General features: G+C 37.5%; 1 protein-coding gene across 1 annotated transcript in view; it reads left to right on the top strand.

The window, feature by feature from the left end:
• The window catches only part of LOC149284409 (glutamate receptor ionotropic, NMDA 2B), a 143,667-nt gene that overhangs the window by 89,512 nt on the left and 30,238 nt on the right, over positions 1–23,917 (top strand). The window contains exon 3 of the mRNA XM_089496763.1: positions 5,559–5,673. Coding sequence (XP_089352889.1) covers positions 5,559–5,673 — 115 coding nt within the window. The remainder of the gene's footprint in view (positions 1–5,558; positions 5,674–23,917) is intronic.

Raw genomic sequence — 23,917 nt, 5'->3', positions numbered from 1 at the left:
ACAGCTGCATATGTAACGTGATGCATTTTGAGGACAACACCTTTTGTACATAGAACTAATAAAGAATATTATGAAATATAGTGTTTTAATGTATACAATATGTTTTTTTTTAATTTTCAATCAATTAATTGGATTGACCTACCATATAAACAAAGGGATTGAGATCAGAATCTACGGCAAAATTTGTTGTTTAGACGCTTCAAATTTGTAGGGGCAGGTTCCCATGCAGTATATCTTTGTATCATGCGCCATCCAGTGTTCCTTAAATGCAAAGCATCTTATATTTTCATGTATTGAAAGAGCCAACAAGCTCTATTTTTTATAAATGGAAGAAAATTCCACTTTCTGTCCCACATAAACTTTTGCAAACAATATTTGTTTTCAATAGCAAGCTCTATTTTACTTTTTAGCCATGAACATATCCTCACAACTTAAGCCTTGTGTTGCTGCCCCTGTATCTCTACTTCCTAAAACTGTTGGAAATGTGACTTTTCTCTTTAAACACAATACATTTTGCTGTAGCAGTGTGTAAAATTATTCTCCTTTGCACGTTCTGTATGTGGCAACTAGTTCAAAGTCAATGAAAGAGGCTTGAATGAGGATCATGTTTTATGTGGCATTTTAAAGCAGTCTTTGAAATTCCAACAGACTGGTTTCATTAAATGCATTCTCATTATATCTGTTCCCCTCATGCAGAGTTCCTCAAGGGGACTGGAAACTTGAGCTATGTTCTAACTAACAAGGAACAAGCCTAATCTATTTGTCTCAGAACTAGAGTTTTGGTTTATATATTCCTTTTGCTTTAGGTTAAGATTACTTTGAATAAGTAATATTCTGTAACTTTTAGGCTTTAGCGCCTCTTTATTTTGGTGTTAAGTACTACAGATGAAAGGTTTCCTTATCAGGAAAAATGACCATAGTTTTCCTAGGCCAAGGTGAGGCAATGATGGCATTTTGTGTTCATTTATTTGGAAATAAAGTTGCCTCCTTTTGCTGAGCCATTTCCTGGACACTATTTCGAGGGTTGCTCCCTGGACCCTGTTCAGAGGTATGGTTTTATTATTGACTGCAAAAATGCTTTTGCGATTTGTTCATTAGAGAGTAAGGAGATTGGAAAAAATGGAGAGAGACAAGAGAAAACAGGTAAAACATGAAAAAGCAAGGGAGATGAAAGAGAAAGGAAAGAAGATAGAAAAAAAGAGGAGAGGGCAAAAAAGAGGAGAGAATATGGCAGTGAGAGAAGGGGAAATTAGAGGAGATGGAAGAAAAGAAGAAGAGCAAAAGAGAGAAGGGAAAAGGAAGATGAGAAGGGTGAGACAAGGAGAGGAAATAAAGAAGGGAAGGGAAAAAGACAGAAAGAAAGTAAGAAATACAGAGAAATAAACACTCAGTCTAAGACACTTACACTCATTAAAAATGCACAGATTAACCCCACTGAGTGCCAACAGGCCCAGACTGGGCACCTGGCAAATGTAGTAAATCAGATACCACAGTGTCCGGCAACACACTTTTGAGTGTACGGCCATGTATAAAGCAGTTGGCTGTATGTATGTCATTTATTGGCCACTGGCCTTAAAGTGTCAGGACCCATTTTCATACCCAGTCTGGCCCTGGGCATCAATATAATGTTTACTGTTTTAAAGCTATTATAATGATTGCTCCATCAACCAATATGTACAGTATAATTGTTTGTAAGATGGCTTCTCACAAAGTCAAAGCTTGTGGAACAGATTCTTGCAGCTGTAGCAAACTCTAAACCTCAGTTGATCCAGTCGTATTCACAGACAGCACCACCAATAGGAATTTTGGGGCCCAGTATTGATGTAGTTGCCTTTGACCCCCAACAGTGTTGCAACCCTCTCTTATCCCATGTCCATACCGCTCTACCCCTCTACAAAGAGAGATAAATAGAAAGGGGAGGGATAGAGCATGGCCTGTTATCAACGCCTGCAATTTAATTTTCAAGCATTTAATATTTTTTAGGTTTTAGCAATAAGCCGGTATGTTGACTTATCAACAAAATGTGTTTTAGTTTTTATTATGAGTGTCATTGAATGTTACGGCTCATAATTCCAGGTTAAAGTATATTTAGCAGCAACTTCTTGCCCCCTTAATTGCACTTGCTATTTGCTTTACAGCAGATCCTACAAGATCATCTCACTAAATAAACATATTTGGTCATGTAGGTCCCGTTAGGAAAAAGTCTTGTGTAACATAATACTGTAAAATAATGACAAATTTTGGAGATGGGGATACAATAGGAGTTTTACACACAAATAAGCCAACTACAATGCATTTCCATTTTTGTACTTTACTATAAAATGTAGGACTGTCATAAACTGTGGACATATAGTAATGTCAGAAACAACAACAACAAAAAAACATAATGGCCTTTTGCCTTCAATAAAACATTTACGTTAATTTGCAATTTACTCTCTTGTCTTCATCATTATTTTTCTTGTCTTTCTTGGTCATTGTGTAATTTTTTCCAGCATGTATTGTATGTATTCCTGATTGGCTTAACATCTGTGAGTTCCTACAGATCAAAATATTATTTTCAGCATATACACTATAATAATTGAATTGACTTTGCCTATAGTACAGGTGGCTTCCTTGATAGGTTAGGGCCAAATCAGTGCCTGGTAACATACCTGGGTAGGCGTTCTCTCTTCTGGCAGAGTAGTTTTTGTAAAGTGTAGGGCTAGCAGTGCAAGGGGCAGGCCTAGCCCCAGACAGCTTTTTGTACGTGCGGAAGTAGGAAGAAGTAGGAGGGAGGGAAATGGGTAGGGAGTGTGGTCCTGGCTTATCGTACTGGTATGCTATTCCGAACGTCCGTGTCTCAGTGTGTAAGTGCTTAAAAGGCTTCTGAGTTTAGACAAGCTGCTATATAATACAACATCATATGATCTCATATTAGTAAGTCTTTCACGTAGCAAATGATTATTGGGTAGTAATAACAGAGCAGAACACTTTTAATTGTTTTTTTATTTCATGAAAATTATTTAATATGTTAAAGTTACTGTATCAGACCTCTTTAATTAAGGCTATTACCACTTGAACCGACCTAAAAAAAAGATATTTCAATAGCGCTGCTAAAACTGTGCATAGCATTATGCTTGCTCGGCCTGTTTTAGACTGACCATTTATATGTATTGGATGATGCAGGGGTGCAATGATTAAGTTTGTGCTAACCTAAGCACTTCAGCTAATTCTATTGATTAATTCCTGGAAATACATCATTCAGATCAATATAATTATTGGTGACCCAGAGAAAGGTTATGCGAGTGGGCTGAGGAGTTGTCCAACTGTCCAAAGGACTGTCCTATTAGCATTGATTAAAATTGACAAGAAAGTCAAAGTAATACAATAGCTGTTGTTTATTAAAACTAAAACTGATAAATCGGAATATAAAATAGATAAATTATTATATTCATCTCCTGGGATGCACTTAGTAATTTTATATTTTTTCAATAGGTAAGTTGCAAAAGTAATGAAATGACAAATTAAGGGACATCCCAGACATAATATGCACTTTCTTGGGAAAAAGCTTCAAAAGCATATTGTACTGTATTTTTTCCTTTGCAATCTTTGTTGCATTTGTAGTATTTCCCTACCACTCCAGTCCCTGAGCTTACAGACGCTGTGTTCAGCCACCACTTACACCTGGGCTTACACAATAGTTCCATGTTGTCTTTAGTGACTACTAGGGCACCCCTGGTCCAAGCACCCTAGGCAGCTTGCCCTGGTTAATATACATTCCCTTCTGATATACAGACATGGTGTTTTTTGCATGCATCTTGCTTATTTAATATGTGAACAAAGTTACAATTCTGTCTTCTTCAGGGTTTATTAGAATGTAAATGTTTTCCTTTTCTTAAGTTTGTCATCTACAATCTAATGTCAATTTTGCATGGTAGCCAATGCATTTTACTAAATTAAAATCGGCACATGAACTCTTAGATACTGGAGCTTGAGATTTGAAGTATGCTTCCTGCACTGAAATAAATGCTATAACTCATATTAGGCTTACCTTCTGTGCCTAGGTTCTCTGGTTGCAGGATGCATTGGGTTTTGCCTTACAGTGTGACATGCCTTTGGATTCTTTCATATTGTATACTCACAGGTATCCATCCTCACATTCACCAGATAATGATATTGGAACCATGCATTTTTCTTTACTTTTGAACATTGTTATTGAGTTTTCAAAGATAAAAACAAAAACAAGGAAACCAGGGTACAACATAATAAGAAACAAATAGCATAGCAAAATGACACAGTACCCCAGTAACGTCCCCCAAATGACCACCGAATGAGAGAAACAAGAACACTGCAATACAGGGAGGCTAACAAGAAAACTCCAAACAGTAATCCCCCCTCCACCAAAACAAACCGTTGCGTCATGGTAATCAAAAATAAAGATAAAGTCAATTATGTAGTCATACTCCGTTGTCAAGTAAACCATTGGACGTCTTAACCACACGGGTCTCTTCCCGAAGCAACTGTACACTAAACCAAGACGTATCCTGGATGCATCTTTCTTTAAACTTTTGACTGGTACCTAATGGCAGAGTTAAATCCAATAAAAAGCTCTCCCTCCTGAACAACAGCAGGAGTGATAAAAACAAAGGCATATAAATAGATATTCCAATCATTTTCATTGCATTACATTACATTAACAGGTGTTCTAATGGGGTCATAGGTGTATTTTATCTGTATCAGTATGACAATGTTTGTGCGTCAGAGGATCCAGAATAACATTACACGATGCACAAATAGTAGGAAAAGATCAGACTGCATGCATCTCTGGTTTTCTGTAAGACCTTCTTACTCAGACCCAGTAGTTTTGTTTCTTCCACTCAATGCAGAGTTTCTATTGTTGGAATTACAATTATGTCATCACTTTATATGGTTCTATACCTCTGAAAACTCCTTTGCTTTGCTCACTGGACCATGACATCCATGGGCAGCTTTCTACATCTTCACTCTTTTTTCTACGTTCTGCATCTCGCTGTCCGTGGGTAGATGTTACCATGGTAACACTATCCTTTATGTTTCTGAAATAACACTGTTTAAATCGTTAACCATTTTTTGTGTGTATATATAAAATATATACAAAGAAAAGAAGCAGTCACATAACAAGCATATAGATATGGGTTTTGTGGGGCTGCTGAAATTACAAATATGTATATATAACAAAATAGAGCACACTCAGCAATTACACACTGCAAATATTATAAGTACCTATCTTAGGTATAAATATTAGGTATTCAATGACACCATATGACCATACATTGATTTTCCTGCCACTTTGCCCATATACCACAATTTCTGCAAGCTGTATCTAATCCTTGCATGGCGTTTGGGGCTGAATTATTGACTCTCCTGTCATTGGTGTGGCAGCCTTTTAAAGGCACCGTATCCCAAAGCATATACGCACAGCAGCGGTGTCATGCCTGAACCAAGTGTCACTGAAAAGTATATGGACTTTTCAAAATCATAATATGGCAATCAGTGATGGCGATCTTATATTTACATTGTGCTTTTTTTTTTTTTTTTAGATATTTGATCAATGTGACATTTGAAGGAAGAAATCTCTCATTCAGTGAAGATGGTTACCAAATGCATCCTAAACTTGTCATCATCCTGCTCAATCAGGAGAGGAAATGGGAACGGGTAAGAGACATTTTCTGTTTTGCGTACTACAGGTATTCTATTACAGCTCCAGAAAGTGGAAATAAGGTATTCTCAAAATATATCAGTTATTGCCTAATAGATCACTTTTGGCTGTGATTCCTTTAAGAGGTTTAGAGGTGACATTGATCTTTTCTTTGGCGCCCCACATTACATGTACTTGTTGAGCCAGTTGCGTACATTGCATTCAGTTCTGCGGACCCATCTTCAGAAGTATAGACAATCTAGAGAGAGTAAAGTGCAAAACTACTACAATGGTGAATGGTCAAGAATTCAACACTAAGAATTCTCAGTGTACGTAGCTTGGAGGGGAGACTGAGTGGTGGTGTGGGTGTGAAACATTTAAACAGATCCTATGTTCTGAGCACTGGGGCATGATGCTACTGAACCTGTTTTTGGCTGGCAAGTGGGCCAGTTACAAGGCAGATCTCTGACCTCTCCAACTCACCCAATAGAGCAATCTTACCCCGGTAATGTTGCAGAGGAGTTGTCGCCTCCCAGACCTGCCACCCTAGGCCTACCCTAGTCCAGAATATTCTGCTGGTAGGAGTGGTAAGGTTTTTGGGTGTACTGGTGTATGTTAAACTTTTAAGTTTAACCATTGTTGTAACCCACTTATCCAGCAGCTCAAGACACTTTGGCTTGGGTCTAAGCTGACATCAAAAGATTAAATGTAAGAACTTTGGAAACCAAGTGTTTCACAGTTATCATACAGTATATAAATCGGGAAATTAATCTGAACTCTAGATATGACTATTGCAATGCATTTCAGTATGAAAAAAGAACGTGCTGTGAGGTTCTTGTATTTATTTCATAGCCCAGCTCAATCAGGTTTTCTTCAATATGAATTTCAGTACTGTAATATCCCGACATTCCTTCACCAAGCATGACCCAAATATTCCTGCATCTGTTTATTGCATCTCTTTAAACTGTCCATCACAGGCAAGCACTCTTGTCATCAGTACAGGCTCAGAAAGTACAAACAAGAACAAGAGTGTGATTAAAGAGGACAGCAAAAGAGGAGATAAGAAGTGAATGAAAGAAGAAAACAATATGAATTTGAAGTCAGTTTAGAGGTTTACGTTGTCAACACTGAAGATGTGTCCCACTAGATTCACAATAAAAAGTAATTTCTGTCAGTGACCCATTTTAATCCTAATATCTAATGCCGTGATTAAAAACCTGTCATGTATTACCTTTCTAAGTAAACTTTTCCTAAGGTAAGGAGGCATACATTGTGTTTCAAGGAGTAGTTGATACCTTACCATATAAAATAGTGTACAAGGAAATGAGAAACTATCATATCTGATTTTGAATTTAGGGTAATACGTGATTCATTTCTTATCACTGATGTCATACCTGCATCAGGCCTATTCAATGTATTGTATGTATTTTTAGTTTATTTCCCATAATCCTTACTGGAGAGAGTTCAGATGAGGGCTACTAAAATGATAAATGGTTTGCAGGATAAAAAATATCAGGAAAGACTAAGGAATCTCAATATGTATAGGTTGGAGGAAAAAAAAGAGAGGGTATTAAATACTTAAATTGTATTTTACAGAGTACAAAAGACACATTTATTTCAGAGGGAAAAAAGCCATAGTAAAACTGGAGGGTAAGAGGTTTAGATATAATGTAAGGAACCTTTACTTTACTGAGAGGGTGGTAGATAAATGGGGCAGCCTACCATTGTGGGCCAGACTAGATGGTTCTTATCTGTTGTCAAATATAACCCCAGTTGTAACGCAGGCTTTGTGTGCAGATCATAGTCTCATAAAGTAATAGAGATAAAATTTATAATAAAACAACATCAGGCTTTTTTACCAGCTATCAGTCATTCATCCATATTCATTTACCTAAACAAGCAGTGTTTTATTTTGACAGGGGTAGCCTCGACCTTCGGGCTATGCCATGCCCAATTAACCCCCCAAATAAAACACAGACACCAAATGTGGGATGAAAAGGTTTATTTTAGTCATTGCCACGCAACCTGTAAACATAAAAGGTGCGTTAACATGACAATGATCCAAAACCATTTACAACCGAGCACCCATAAGCTTGCCAGGATCAACCAGGGCCAAACCATAAACGTCCCATATGGGAGGGCATCCTGTTAAGCCCTGCCCCCATCCGAGGTTCCAGCAAACACGCCCAGGCAGGAACCTCCCACCAACACTTTACCACCAGTGGCTATAACACCACATAACACCCCGGCTACCTGGCAAGCTACCAGACAAAATGCCTAGAACAGAAGCAGAGAAAATTAGTAAACATGAACACCAACCAGAAACATAGCAATAAGAAAACATCTCACAATAAATAAAAGGAGGAAGGGACAAACACACGGCACAACAAAACAGCCCAGAACCCCCCCTTTACCTAACTTCATATATCCTCTTCACTTCCTCCCCCTCCCATCTGAACTTTACATGATCCCCTGGCCTAGCCCTACTCCACATCCCTGTCAAGGCCCTTTCTAGTCTATGCAGACCCCGTGGGCATAAAGGTAGTTCCCATATAAGTGCTACAATAAAGATAACTAAAGTTATGGAGTGTTTCTTGCAAGGTTGTGAATACGTAAAAAAATTATCTGGATTACCTGTTTGGTAATTTCAATCTCCTCTTGATATGTTTAGTGCAAGAATTATGTGCCAAAGGCTTTGCCATTTATTTTGTTATGAACTATTTTATGTTCATTCATTCTACAGTTAATGAATACATTGTCTAAACTAAAAGGGTAAACCAAGACGGGTTAATTTTACTGCCTCTTCTTCTTCCGATGTTATTCATTAAATATGGCTTGTTGCTTTGTTAAATCTACACAAAGGATTTACTTATTCACAATGTCATTCTAATACTTTTCCTTTCCTAAAAAGGACCATGGTGCATAATTCTGGTCAATGACAACTGCAATGGTGAATGGATATACATAGAGATGAAAATCCTTTTATTTAAAATGTAAATCTATTTATGAGCAGGGACAATGAACTAATCCTTAAGGACCTGGCCATTTTTTGTACCCTTCGTGACCAAGGCTGTTTTAACACTTCTGCTGTACTCGTGTTTAGCTGTTATTCTCTCCTCTCCCATTTAGTGTACCCACACAAGTTATATATCAGGTTTTTTCAGGACAAGGACTTTCTTAAGATACAATTTTTTTGATCATATCATCTAATTTCTTATAAAAAATAAAATATGATGAAAAATTGAAAAAAACTAACACTTTTTATCACTTATTGAAAATGATTTTACTCGTCTAAAAAAAGCTAATAAAAAAACCTGCTAAATAGATTCTACTCTTTGTCCTCAGTTTAAAAATACCCAATGTTTTTTTATGTTTTTTTGCAAGTTAAAGGGCAATACAAGTAGCATTTTGCTATTTCAAAACCATTTTAACCAAATCTTGTCAATCTGCCCCATGTGCTATTTCGGACATCTTTGAAGCCGGCCAATGCAATGTACCCCCAATGCAATGTACCCCCAATGTACCATTGAGGTATTTCAAATGCTGGTATTTTAACCCTTTCTATGAACTAAATTATTTTGTGGGGTTTTTTATCACACAAATTGTACTTCAGGAATGAATTTATGGATCCTGGTATATGTCACTGTCAAACAACACTCCAAAATGTGTTTAGCAACATCTCCCAAGTGCAGTGATATCACCCATGCATGGGTTTGTCTGGTTGTTTGGAGGCTAAAAGGACACATTTGGGAGTTGCACAATTTTTAACTAACTTGGTCAGTCTGTGGCTATGCCCTTGTTTGGGAGGTAAGACTCCACATTTGGGAAGTGTGTATTTTTTAACTGCCCCATGTCCTGATTGGGCCATCTTTGAAGTCGGCTAATTAAATTTACCCCATCAAACCATATATTTTTAAAAACTAGACACCCCAAGTTATTTCATATGCTGGTATTTTAACCCTTTCCACACATGAGACTCTACCTTTGCCAAAGTTTGTTATAGTATATTTTTGTGTTTTTTTCACACAAATTGTACTTCAGTTATGAACTTATAGCTCTTGGTATACGTCACTGTCAAACACCCCAATATATCTACAGCAAGTACAGTGAGATCACCGATGCATGGGTTTGTCTGGTTTGGAGGCTAAAAGGACACAAGTTGCACAATTTTTAACGAACTTGGTCAGTCTGTGACTGTGCCCTATTTAGGACACCTTTGAAACCAGGCCACTCCAATTTACCCCATCAAACCATTCATTTTTTAAGGTAGACACCCCTTGGGTATTTGAAATGCTGGTATTTGAACTATTTCCATGTCAGGATTTTTGGGAAGATACAGCACAAATTTTAGCACTTGCTCATAAAAATAAACTTTTTTATATTTTTGGACTTTTTTTACATTTTGTTGGAACTGGATGATTCTCCTGATGGTGAAATCACTGCATAATAATTTTTTTATGTTACCACATTTTTATTTATTCTTTTTAGATATTTTTTTATATTTTACTAATCACATTGTGATTAGAAAGCTGGGCTACATTCACTTGCATAGTTGCATAGATGCTGCCATGTTGCGAGAGGCAAAATATCTTGCAGTGACGCTTGTGACTGGTCTCCACAAAGGCCAGAGTGCGTCCTCGGGTGGGTTTTTGGTGTCGCTGAATGCTGGGGTGGGTTTGCAATGGAGGCATTTCAACTACACCAGTGAAGCTTAGGAGGCGGTCAACTATCAGTCACTATACAATATATTGAGGAATGTGACGCCCCGGGCCCGGTGTTGCTGAATACCTCAACATTGAGGCATTACAGCAACACCATTTAAGTGAAGAAAGAGATCGTAGATTGCTTTCTAAACTTGTTTAATGCCATGACGTGCCAGGCACGTAATTGGTCGTTAACTGTCTGTTTTTGCGTGACGTGTCTAGCATGTCACTGGTCATTAAGTTGTTAAATGAGGCAGCGCATACAAAGAACTGTGGCATAGATCTCATATCTAGTATGGTGAACATAAAAGAGATTTGCCAAATTGTAGTAAAAATGCAGATTTGTTTTCTGAGCTTGAGTTATTTATTATCTCTGTTTGAATGTCATTCAAGTAGTATATGAACCTTTGTACACTTAGCAGGTGCCTCCTGAGAGCGGTTTAATGAATTAAGTCATTCTTCCAGGTGTGTCCAGGGATAGGCACAAACATGTTTCATGGTGGACATTTTTAAAACCAACCAGATCAGTGGAGGAAACCATATTTTTTTTTTATTTAAAACAATCCATAATAGTTTCTATTGGTTGAAAATGTATTAATTAAGCATATGTTTATAATATAATCAATTTATTCCCTTTATGATAGCCCAAAACCAAAAAAGTAATGAAATAGAAATGCCAGATATCTGGTATAATGACACGACTTAAACAGGTATAATACCTGGGTGCTGCAGACCCAACACACTGACCACAAGTGTGTAAAAAATAGTACACAAAACAGAAAAATAAGGTGCTGCGCAAAATTTAGAAATGGCACCACAATATGTGTGAAGATTAAACAATACTTAAATTTATCAAAGTGGACTCTGGGGAATGAAATGGAGCTTCTTCCGTGTACTAGTAAAACAGAGGAAGACAGGAGGGGAGATAGTTAAAATAAGTAACAACAAAAAAATCAGTATCTTACATAGAAAAATACTTTAACGCTCCCGTGGAGAGGACTGGAATCGTATCGTGCTGTAGCAGTGACAGCTTGACTCTCACAAAATTAATTTGTGTCCACTTCCTCAATGGGCGTATTCAGCACAACATGTTTCACCAATCGGGTTCCTTGGGCGTAAAGAACATGCTGTAAAGCTAAACATTTTACAAACAATGATGCAATGATTTCAAAATGTTTGAAAACTCCAAAAAAAGGCAAAATATATCAAAAATGCTGTACACTTTGCTATTCAGGATTTTTTCTAATGTATAAAGAGTTTATATAACACCACAAGCGTCTATGCCTTATTATTCTAAGTTAGTTTACCATAAAAAGGACAGGCAATATAGTTAACCCTCCAGGGACTTTATCAAGGATGCTCAAGTTTGTTCCCTTGCATAGACACATTAATTCACATGCACACAGACGCTAACATACATTCACACTACCCACACAGACACCTAGACTAACATGCATACACACTTACACTAACACTCTCACATGGAGACTCACACTAACACAACCACTAACTCACAGCAACATAACCGGGCACTCAACACTAACATGCACACACTAACATACCCAGACATACAAACTAACACACCCACATAAGCAGACACACACTAACAAACCCAGACACACAATGACACTAACACAACTAGACACACACACTCAGACACTAACACACAGGCAGCCACACTAACATGGACAGTAAAATTCCGAAGACACATACACTAGAATTCTCAGACACACACACAGTTCCACACTAACATACCCAGACACACAGTCACACATAACTTACTTATATTGTGAAGCCTCAGCATTTCCTTAATGCAGAGCTGTCGAGCTACTACTGCAAGGACATGCAACGCATCGTGGTCTCGTCCTTGGGATTAGGGGAATTGCTTATGGTTGAAAAGTGACAATATAGGCAACTTTCCTGTGTTTTTCCTTACCTATTTTTCTTCTTTTAGTTTTTCTTCTGCCTACTTCTTGTCTATTTTCCATTTAGTTTTCCTTTCTGTCTCTTTAATTCTGGTATGATTTCTTTTGCTAGATCTTTTGCTTATGTACCTGACTTTTCTTGCTTTTTTCCTGTGTTTTTCAAGTCCCTCAAGTCCCTTTTTTTCTCTTGTTGTCCTCTTTTTTATGCCTCGTTCTGATACGAGAGTCAGAGACAGAAAAAATGATCAAAGGCAACTGACTCTCACTGACCACCGAAAATGACATCATCATTAAATGTAATGAGTAGTTGAAGTAAATTGTGAGATAGAATTAAATCACTGGTGGGAGGGGGTGGGTAGAGGTGCAGTTAAGTATAACCTAAATAGCCTAAATAGACTCATTGCTCATATGTGTTTTGAACTGTGCCACTTTGGTGTCATAAATCAAGCAGGAATATTAAAACTATGTTAACGGCTTTTATTAGCTTATCCTTACTAGTAAAGTCATAACAAGAGGATTGGAATTTGTCAACAGCTAACTCCAACAAATGCCCTTCATTTTATCCTTCTCTTAATTTGTTTCTCAAAAGTTGGTAGCGATTCAAATCCGAGGCCAGGTAAGGTTGTACAGATATTTTACATTTCTAAAGGCAGGATGATATTTATGCCTGATTCTTTCATTTTTCCCAAGATCAGAATCACATAGGAACTGATGGTTCAACACTGACTTTATGGTACTTGCACCTCTTAATTTCATTATGATTATTATTATTATGCAACAGCTGAAACCTCTCTCTGGAAAGCATCACTTAAGGATATGGTTTAACATGAGAAGACGAGGAGTCATCATCAGTGAATGGTTAGCATTCATGGTTATAAAGATCTCCCTTCTTTAGCTTGTGATCTTACTTTTAAACATTTGCTAAAATCTTCACTTAGCAAATCTTCACTTTTTGTAGTTCTTTATATTTTTCCTACCCTTCACAATATAATTTTGTTCCCTTGGCCTTTACTTTTTTTCTCCTTCAAAATGCCCACTCCCCTATTATTTTCTCCATACATGTTCCGTTCTCTCATACACTTGGCAGGCTGCCTGCATATCCACATTTAGTCCCTTACGGGCTTGTTCTTTATCAGATTAGCCTTGTCAATTGCCAGTCATAGAGATTGACGCTTTCAATTGCCTTTAATTGGTGGCTTTTAATGTTGTATCAGATTGTTCAGAGCTAGAGAACACATCTTCAATCCCACAGGGCATTGCATAGATGCTATTACATGTTGAGCAGACCAATGCTTGAGGCAGTGACACGCTAACATGATCTGTACAGTAGTTTAAAAAGGACCTCTTTCACACATCTTAAGTTTTGTGTTCCAACTGTGTTTTCTGGTAATCACATATTAACTCTATTTTTAAATATACAATAAAGCTGAGCAGGAAAGCTATACAAGTGTTGTGCTTCCAGAGCCAGGTGCACTTAGGCTGTGGATGGTTTCTTTAAGACACTGATGTGCCTTAGTTGCTGTTAGAACCAGAACCTTTTATACATTTCTGAATTATGACTTTACTAATTGAAAAGATGAGTGAGGAAAAGCCATCTTTCTCCTTTGTGTTGGTAATTCCTTTTGTTGCAACATGTTATAGACATATTGAAAATTGGCCTTTTATTTATTACGAATATCTCAGTTCTTTAGCCATCATAGGCTTTTAAAAGCTGAATGCAGTGTCTTAGTGCAAGCAATTAACTGGAAAGTGGAGATGAAAAAAAACATGTCTAACATTAGCACATCTTAAGTAGATTAAACACCAGCTTTCACAATGGATAATAGTCTTCTAATCCTAGTTATATTTTGCACCATTATTCCCATCTCATGATAGAACCTATTGCACTTTTTCAATTACCATTTTAATCTTCAATCAAACAGTTAACAGTTTGCCTTACTGAGCAATTTGTTATCTGTTATCCAGAAATCCTGTTGGAATGGTATCTTGCAATGACTGAAGTTGGGCATCCATATGTCATTGTCTATCTCTGTTCATACTTAATCACTCCTGTATACTATAACGCCTTCAATTTTCTTAGCCTTCCTTGTTGAAGATCATCTGTTCTTTCTGCTGTTCACTCTTTAAATTAAAGCGGGTAAAGTTATTTGTATTTATTTTGCAGTTTTGTGATCTAAAAATAAATACAATGAAGCACTACAAAATTGCTTTGTATTTTTTCTTTGATCTAGTTGGTCGTTAAATGCTTTGGCCATTCTCACAGCACACAATATGGTGTGATCAAGTAATGTGGTTGCTTACTGCTTACCAGTATTTTGGCTGAGGGCGGTCATCTATTTTGCTTTTAGTCTGAAGAATTGAATCGGTACATTCATATCATGTTTAGAACGGTCGTTCTGTATTTTCTAAGAATTGATTTAGTCAGGTCATAGAATCAAGCCCAATGTCTACAAGTTGCTTTATGCTTTTATCTTTAGATTACAAATCAGGACTCATTTCAAAATCCTCACTCTTACTTTCAAAGCCCTTCACAGCGGTTCCCCTCCCTACATCTCCTCTCTCATCTCTAAATACACTCCTAACCGGTCTCTCCGCTCATCCAATGATCTCCTTCTATCCTCTCCTCTGATTTCTAGCTCTCATGCCCGCTTACAAGATTTCTCAAGGGCTGCCCCTATCCTCTGGAATTCTCTCCCCCGGTCTATCCGTCTCTCCCCCTGCCTTTATTCCTTAAAAAAAATCCCTCAAGACCCACTTCTTTAAGGATGCTTACAACATAGCACGGCCTACCATACTCCCATATTCCTTTAGCTCACCTTTCCTACTCCCTCTCCTGCAATACTTTTACTAGTGTGGCTGGTCTATCCCTAACAACGCCACTTTTGCCTATTGTGTAATACACCCAACTCCCTCTAGACTGTAAGCTCTTTTGAGCAGGGCCCTCCTCACCTGTTGTCTCTGTTAGTCAATTTGTACTGTAACATACTACTTGTTATGTCCTGTCTACCCATTGTACAGCGCTACGGAATTTGATGGCGCTATATAAAACAATAAATAATAATAAGAAATACAAATAAAACTGCTCAAAATGTTCACACAATTCAGCAAAAATTCACATTATGTTCAAAGGACATTTAAAGAAATCCAATGAAAGGAGCACAGAAAGGATCATCAGGGCACAAATGCTGTCCTAGTTACCCTAAAAATCAGAGCAGATGAGGAGAGGACAGGCACTATTACGCTGACCCATAGAGCCCAGTAAAATAGGGTCTATAACAAGACAATATTCAGCCTGATCTTACACACATTCAGCAAAAAGCACATGGAAAGCTCACAAAAATCCATAGGAATAATCTAGTCAGGGTGTGAATGGTTCATGTTGCATTGCAAATGCAAACACCCTAGTGGCTAGGTGTGGAACTACAACTAATATATGAAAATAAATTAAGGAGTGTCCCCTTGTCTTGAAATCAGAGCAGCTTAAGTGACAACCCCCAAAACACCCCCCACCTGTCAAGGAACAAGGGAGTGAGACTACAGCATTAGCTGGATTCATCTTTTTCCACAAAACGAGCTGGAACTTGACATGAACTGATCCAGTTTTTGAATGTGTAGTTGCTTGGGTGATCGCCTAGCCAGGTTTGCAAACTGACTTGCTAGTATCTCCCAAAACCCAAGCTAATGATTACATTTGAGACTGAGATTCTGTTTTTTAAAACAGCTTGTTAGATTATATTAATCAGTGCACACATCCTACTCATAAAGCGAAGTCAACATATAAGACATAAGCAGAAGACCTATGACATATTTTAGAACTCACGTACCACAGACATGAATTTTCCAGACATTCTTGGAGTATATCTCTATAAAATTGAGGCCAATCAATCAAACTGTGCTGGTTTATAAATTGGTATAACAATGTTTGTAGGTGTATTTAAAAATCTATATTTCTAAAGTATTGTAAAAATTGTATAAGATGTTTTGTAGCTCCATTTGAAAACATAGATTGCACAGTCCACCTATTATTCTTTTGTAGAAAGGATACATACATCTTAGCTAACATAATTATGTTTTTCAAATGTTGGCCTGAAATATGTGGATGGAATCTCAGAGTCAAAAACGACATCCTTTACTCACACGGATGGCTGTTTAAATGTAGTGAAGAAGACGTCGTAATCTGGTGACTGAAAGAACATAGTGTTCTGTTTTTCCAAGCTAGTGGGGAGATACAAAAATGTGTCTGGTGGGTGGTAGAAAGCTGGCACGACTCATAACTTCTCAGTTCATCAAAGCTTTCTTGAAAAATCAGCCAAGGAGAACAGAATTTACCACCAAGCTCTCAGAGGGGAGCAAATGAATTACATTATCACTGAGGCTGAAACAGGAGCTATAGATGCATATCACCTCACTGAGCTCTCTGCCCATCTCAGCATGCAGTATATGTTTCTATTTTAATAAATAGCATTTATGGTTTTTTTCTGGCAATCAAGCATTGTTATGGTGCTTCTTATGTCAAGGTCAAACCTTCTCTTTTGCGTTTATTGTTGTCTTGAAACTGTACATGCATGTAGCATAAACACAAATTATGATTTTAATCTTCATATGTATGGATTAGTATGTATGGTCTTGCATGTGTGTTATCAAACTTCTCATTTGGGTCACAAACAAATAGTTACAAAACATTGCAAGAAACAGCTTAAAGTAGCCTACCCTGGGACTTCCCAGGTATACAAATGTGAAATCACTGATGCCATTTAGTATCTCGATCAAACTTTCCTTCCAGAGAGATGCAGTGTAATGAATTACAGCAGTTACTTCTGGCACTAATGTGTATTAAAAAAAACTACTTTTTCATCAACCTAGTTGTCACTGTTTTTTTTTTAGGTTTTTTTTTTTTACTAAATGCCCTTTCACAGACTGTAAATAATTAAGGGGAATGTTGCTTAAAAGAGCAAAAATAACACCAGGAACACAGAAACGCCATTTAGAGTTCTGCCAGTCACTGCCTCCTACCTGAGAGCATGCTTGTGTTTTCCATTTGGCATCTTTTATTTCCCTGTCTCAATTGCTAATCTTTTCATTCTTAAAGTGGTACTCACACAGATGTCCAAAACACATCACTTATAGGCTTAATATTTACTTGGAGATATTGGTGGTAAAATAGAATATTTTTTCTGCAAAATTAATACGATTTTCAACCAACAAACATCGGCAAGTAAGATGTGTATATTTATCACTGCTCAGGGCAAGCCAGAATGTTTTACTCCAAGTGGCGTATTTAGACCACATATGGCCCTTTAATATAGACACATAGAAGCTCACTTGGCCCTTAAACCTCCCAATGATGCACTGTGTCTAATATACACTGAAATAGACTATGGTATACAGGGGGAGACTTGGAAAGGTCCCATGCATTGGAAGCAATTGAGCTTATTTAAATCAGAGCAGCTTGGACACCCTCCCTTGACTATACTACCTTGCTACTTTTGAATTGTTTCTCTGAAGTGGTGTGCCTGTGCAATGGGGAGGAATTAATATACAATGCCTTCGCTTTTGCTGTATACACAGAGTAGGTTAAAATTCTCAACAGGTAATTGGTGTTCTCGAAATTTGGGTACATTCCCTGCTTATTAAATATTGTTCATGAAACATAAAAAAATCACCCTATTCTCTAATAAGCAGCCTATGATGTATTATACTGCATGTTAATTACTTTCTGTCTCAATGCCTTTTGATGTTGTTTGGAAGACTAAAAATAATGTTTCTTAAAAAAGAAATGAGTGGTGAGGTATCATATTATTAAATATATCTTCATACATCTATATAGAATTGCAGATTGGTGCACAATTAACCAGTGACTTATCCGGGACTCAGTGATTTTATATATATATATCTATATATATATATATTGTTGTGGAAATCAAACGTTGTGCTGACCACCAGACTTCTTTGAATGCATAAAAGTTTATTCCGGATACAAGCAGCTGCAGGGAGATCTGCACAAAAGCAGGCAAATCTAACAGCTTTACATTTTCACACACTATATATATACATTGAAAACAAAAGAAATAAGTAAACTCCTACAAAAGGGCTGGCACACTTGTAATATCTCTGGGTTTACCATAAAAGGCAAAAGCCTAACCTACATATCATTAATATGTATGATATGGGTGGGGTTTCAGTTAATTAAAGCAGACATCCTGTGCCCGGAAGTTGACCCTGAGCCTACACTTATGGTCCAGTTTCTCACCAGCTGTGTAATTTGACCTATGCCCTCAACCATAAATATCCTATTCCTAAACAGAACAATACTACCTCCCAGTGCATCAGACTCTTATCACCAAATAGCAGAAACAGTTAACCTCTTCCTACCCACTCTCCACATCCTAAGATTCCACAGTCCCCCCTTTCATGCTTTAAAGATTCCATGAAGCATGACTCTTAGGCATTCACCCATTGTGTTTAATACATTTGTGGGCAGCCAAATCTTGGTCACCGTCATACACAGATAATAAACGTGTTTTGTAATTTCTTGAGTATTCTTGGTTTTGATATTAGAATCTCCATTAGCACTAGGGGGACATTCATGAATGGTCTTACCAATTAGAACAGGATAATGGGCAATAGATGAGGTAGCAGAATTCCAACATTTAAGGAGTAAAAGTTTCAACACTGTTATGGAGGCAAATATTGTTGTGAGGAACAAAGCCCCTATAATCAAACCATACGCCCCAAACCAACTACTTATTCCCCAATCCCCAGAAGAAATTTTCAGGGAACTTTGCATTTCAAGTACTTCTTTCCTAATCTCACTAACCGCTGGAGTAACATTTTTAGAGACGACTGGAACATAAGTGCAACATTCAGAGCCCACTAGTGAGCATAATAGCTAAAATGAAATGAAGAGCTATATGATTCTGTATGGCACCCAATCGTAGTGCTAGCATTTCTGCTGTAATACTTGTGAGAGCATTTTCTGTTTAATTGGCCACCATTTCTAACATGATGGTTAAAGCTCTGATTCTTCCCCAATTATCTTAGACCCTAGTGGAAGGAATTCTCAGCTACCCAAAATTTCTGAAAACGTGGGTTCGTCTTTATGGTGCCTTTTAGTTCTATGAACCCCAAATACAACTTTTGCTCTTTCTTTAGTATGCCTTATTGTAGGGAATATGTAGGTCACATAACATGATCCTTGACAATTCTCAGGTAATCTAGTAAATGCATAATTTCCACACCTAATAAAACCCATTTAATGTCACATAAATATGTGCTTTACCCAACATCTTCTTCCCATGCAATATTAACAAGATGTACAATGACACCTGATTCCTGCAATTACTTGTGACACTTACTAGTTCCTACAAAAATACCTCCCTCAATATTTGTACGTTCTAAACACAAATCCCCAATGGTCTGAACTACTGTTATTCTTCCTCATTTCTCGTTGAAGAATTATAACACTGACCATACTCAATTTATGACATCAGAAAGGGAGGATAAAGAGTTTTAGGGAGACCTGGGAGTAAAACTTGAGTCTTATTTCTAAATCCTACCATTTCATCAATACAATACAATGCAATATAATGGGTCCGGTATAAAAATGAACAACCCTGTCTGAACTATGAGGCATATGAATATAATCATAACACAGAGAATCTTGTACATTCTCAACGTAACTATTGGCAAGAGCAATATAAGAGTTCCATTCACAACACTGAAATAGAATAACAAAGGATAGAAAAACAAATATTTGTAAAATTAGACTTTTTTTTTTTTTTTTAACTTCCTGCTTTCTCTGTGTTAAAATACATGTTAATTATGCAATCTACTTAAGCAACATAAAATAAAACAAAACAAGTATCTGAAATATAAAATTACTAGGAGAATTTCAGTCTTTTAAATCTTTTGGGGGAGGAGCAAGCTTGCAATGGGAGATATGGATCCAAGAAACAAACAAATCTGTGTTGTACATAATACTTGATAAGCTCCTTTCCAGTGCGGTTCCTTTGGAAACTGTTAATAAGGACCAAGTCTCTAGATTGGATATGGTGCACATTTTTCTTCATATATTGTTGGCTGTACAGCTTTGACCTGTAGATGTCGAGACTCCAATGCTTAAATTAGTGGCATATCCACATTTATAAATTGTCCTCTTGTATGATTTTGATAGCAAATAAGAACCTTTCGGCCCATCCACTGTCCATTTTCCCAATATAGGGCTCATATCCCAATCAGCCCACGGTCCCGTCCTAGACTCAAGAGCCACATGCCCATGTCCTGTATTTTACATTTCCTTACTGTACCAGCATTTACCACTTCCACTGGTAGGCGGCTCCATACATCTACCACATAACTCCGTAAAGAAAAACCTCCTTACATTACATCTAAATACACATTGCATTGACATACTTATTACATAGACTGAAAGTACAAATATACTTAGAGAATACAAGCACAAGATTTTTGTAATTATTTTCATTTAAGTGTGAAAAAGAAAGTACTTAGAAATTTTAATTCCATGGGATAGAATCTAGAAAGATGTGAACCTGTGTCTGTGGATTTAGAAGCCATAAAGATTTCCTTATAAATTTATAACCTAAATGAATCCCCTAGGTATTAGTCAAGTCCTGACTTTATGTGAACATTCTTGTTACAAAGTAACCAGTCACCAGGCGTTCAACTTTCTTTCTGATCTGAGTTCTGGTGGCTTGAGAACCCTGTTGAGATATAACTCAAATCATAATGGTTAGTTTATCAATATTCTAATACAATCTGACATTGCACTTACATAAATATACTTGACATATGGATGTCGTTGTGTCCTAAACTGATATTTCCTAATGAACACAATTATAATCTCACATAAATTTAATACTAAAAATATTCCTGATAGAAATACAGTTAGGGAACTATTCCAATGAAGGGATATGGGTGTATTCTATTATATATTTTCCAAATCCAATCTGCTTAATCCATTTTACACGCATTATAACAATATCCATGTTCCTATCCCACATTCATTCACACTTCATTCGTATCACACACACACTGGTAAAGCAGATTGGAGTAGAAACAACTTTCACGATAGCAGTTATCTTATGCGCATTGTATTCACTAGTGTTAGTACTACCATACAACTTTGCTTACTGCAAACTCTTAAGTCGAATTATTATTTTATTTTATTTTTTATTTTTTTTTATAGTTTACCTCAGTTTTCCCAGCTGGCCAGGCTAAGGCAACTGTCAGGCATGCTGTACATACTTAAAAACATTACTCCAGGGAATTTTCAAAACGTAATCCCCAAAATACAAAAAGAAAAACTAATATCAAGTTACAATTATATTATTTTGCCTATTTTGTTTAAATATGCATTTCCTGTACATCACTTTAATAATAATCAAATAATTAGGCTGTTATTTGCTAGTATAATTGTGCATGGGCGTTATGGTGGAGCAAAGCTACAGTCTCTTTCAATGTTCCTTTATGCACAGAATAGGCAAGTTTGACACTTACATAAACCACATTTACAATAACTACAAATTTCTTATCCACTTCCTAGAATGTTCAAATTAATATCTGACAATTCTAGAACAATCAAACAATTCTATTTCTTTACCCAATGATAACATCATACCAGTTACAAATCATTCATAGAACCACCACCAATAGCAGCCCATCCCATTACATCCTTTTACTTTCATAACAGTACAACTTACAAACACTCGTAATAGTTTTGTGCACATCTTAGAAAGGAAAATATATACATACATACACTCTTTACTTCTATTGCATTCTTATTCACACACATACAAGGGTGACGTCATTTCTTCAGTTTTCTGCGCCTTTATTTTTAGAGAGGCATGCCAGTGATTCTAAACATTTTTATTTAATCATTTTTTCTTAGACTTTTGCATTATGTGCCAATTTCATATTACATTTAATCAAAGGTACCTTCTCAGGGAATTGCCCAATTTTCTCCAATAAATAATTTTATATACCTCACGTGAATTCCTGGTAATTAAATACCAAACCGGGGTTCCCTTTTCTTGGGACCACCACTTCCTTGGAACTAATTTTGCACAATCATACACCAAGAACTTATTTTCCCTGGACCAGATACAATTAGACACAATTATCTACGTGCGCTTGCTCTGAGTCCACTACATCAACGTCACCACGGCCAGTCTCCTCCCTTAAAGGTATTTATATTAATACCCGGGACCTTCTATCAATTATAACCTGACCGTCCTTCAACCGTCCTCAGGGGTCTCATGTGTACCACTTCATTCAGCCCTCAATTTAACACGCAACTGGGTTTTCCTCAGACCACCCTTGCAATCAAGATACCCTGGTCAACACCCGAAAGGCTAGCAGGGGTCTTGGGGCGGCTGCAGTCTGATTATTACCCAGTCCCGACCCACCTGGGTCTCAGTCACACAGCACTCACACAAGTTCCAATATCCCTGACCTAGGTCACCTTATACAATCTTAATATTAACGTTTATACATTCAAAGTAAAAAGATCCCGTCACCAGGAATATCTTACCCTCCAAGGGAACAATACCACTCGCAGGAGACACAAACAATAGACATTTCAAAAGGTGTCTTACCTCTTAATAGCGCGCTGGGTTTGTGTGTCCTGGAGAGAGTCCCAAGGAAAGGTTCGATCAGGTTTCCTGGATGTTGGGATCCTGCTGACTACGCCAAAAACTGTTGTGGAAATCATGACTGGAGGAGGGCCTACCTGGCAGCCCCCCTTTTTCCCCTCCTCCCATAACCACAATAAAGACATACACCAAATGTAATTTTAACAAATTGACTTTATTTATTTAACAATGTCAATAAAAGTCAGATATGGATTAATATGTCCACGGTGCAATCCAACTTGCATCTCCGCACCGTGACACTAACACAATTAATGTGTCAAGGGTTAAGTACCATTAACCCTTTGTAAACTTTACACCAATGTGTTGGGCGCTTAACGAACGCCCCTTTTAACAATTAACTAAACACCATCAAACTGAAACAGTAACCAGTGAAACCGTCAATGAATAAACACCATCTGGCATAGGCGTGTAAACCATATACCCGCTGTGACTGACGGCGTCCCTTGCCCGTCAGCCCGTGGCACCAATAGGAATCGCAAGGGCCCTTAGCCCAAGGAGTGTCTTGCACTTAAGCCCGAAGGCTTGTGCACCACGAGCCAACCACCCCTAAAGGTGAGTAGCTCTAGCACCATGCCAGCATAAAACCTACACCATAGAAACAAACACAAAAAAAAAAAAAAAAAAAAAAAAAAAAAAAAAAAAAGGGGAGGGTGGGAGGGAATATTTTCAGGCAAACGGCAGTAAGGAATAATGCCCTACCCTGTAGGGAGCCAAATTTATAGCCCATATCATGGGGGGGGGCACCAGGGGGCTGCTGACCAACCCCGAGTGACCCCCTAATCTGCAGATTTACATATAGCTGGGCAATTAGTAACTTTATACAGTTCAAAAGGTGAAAGTGGAGGAGGAGAGGAAGGGCAGCCCAGGCCCCCCCAGTCATGGGCCCCTGCGTCCATTTCTCTCCCTCCAGGGCTGTGCTAACGTTGTGCTGACCACCAGACTTCTTTGAATGCATAAAAGTTT

The sequence above is a fragment of the Sceloporus occidentalis genome, unplaced genomic scaffold (assembly GCF_023333645.1).
Source record: "Sceloporus occidentalis isolate IW3139 unplaced genomic scaffold, rSceOcc1.0.p SCAF_94, whole genome shotgun sequence".
In the NCBI taxonomy this organism is placed as follows: domain Eukaryota; kingdom Metazoa; phylum Chordata; class Lepidosauria; order Squamata; family Phrynosomatidae; genus Sceloporus; species Sceloporus occidentalis.
The sequence above is the reverse complement of the archived record's forward strand: the minus strand, read 5'-3'. Positions and strand labels throughout refer to the sequence as shown.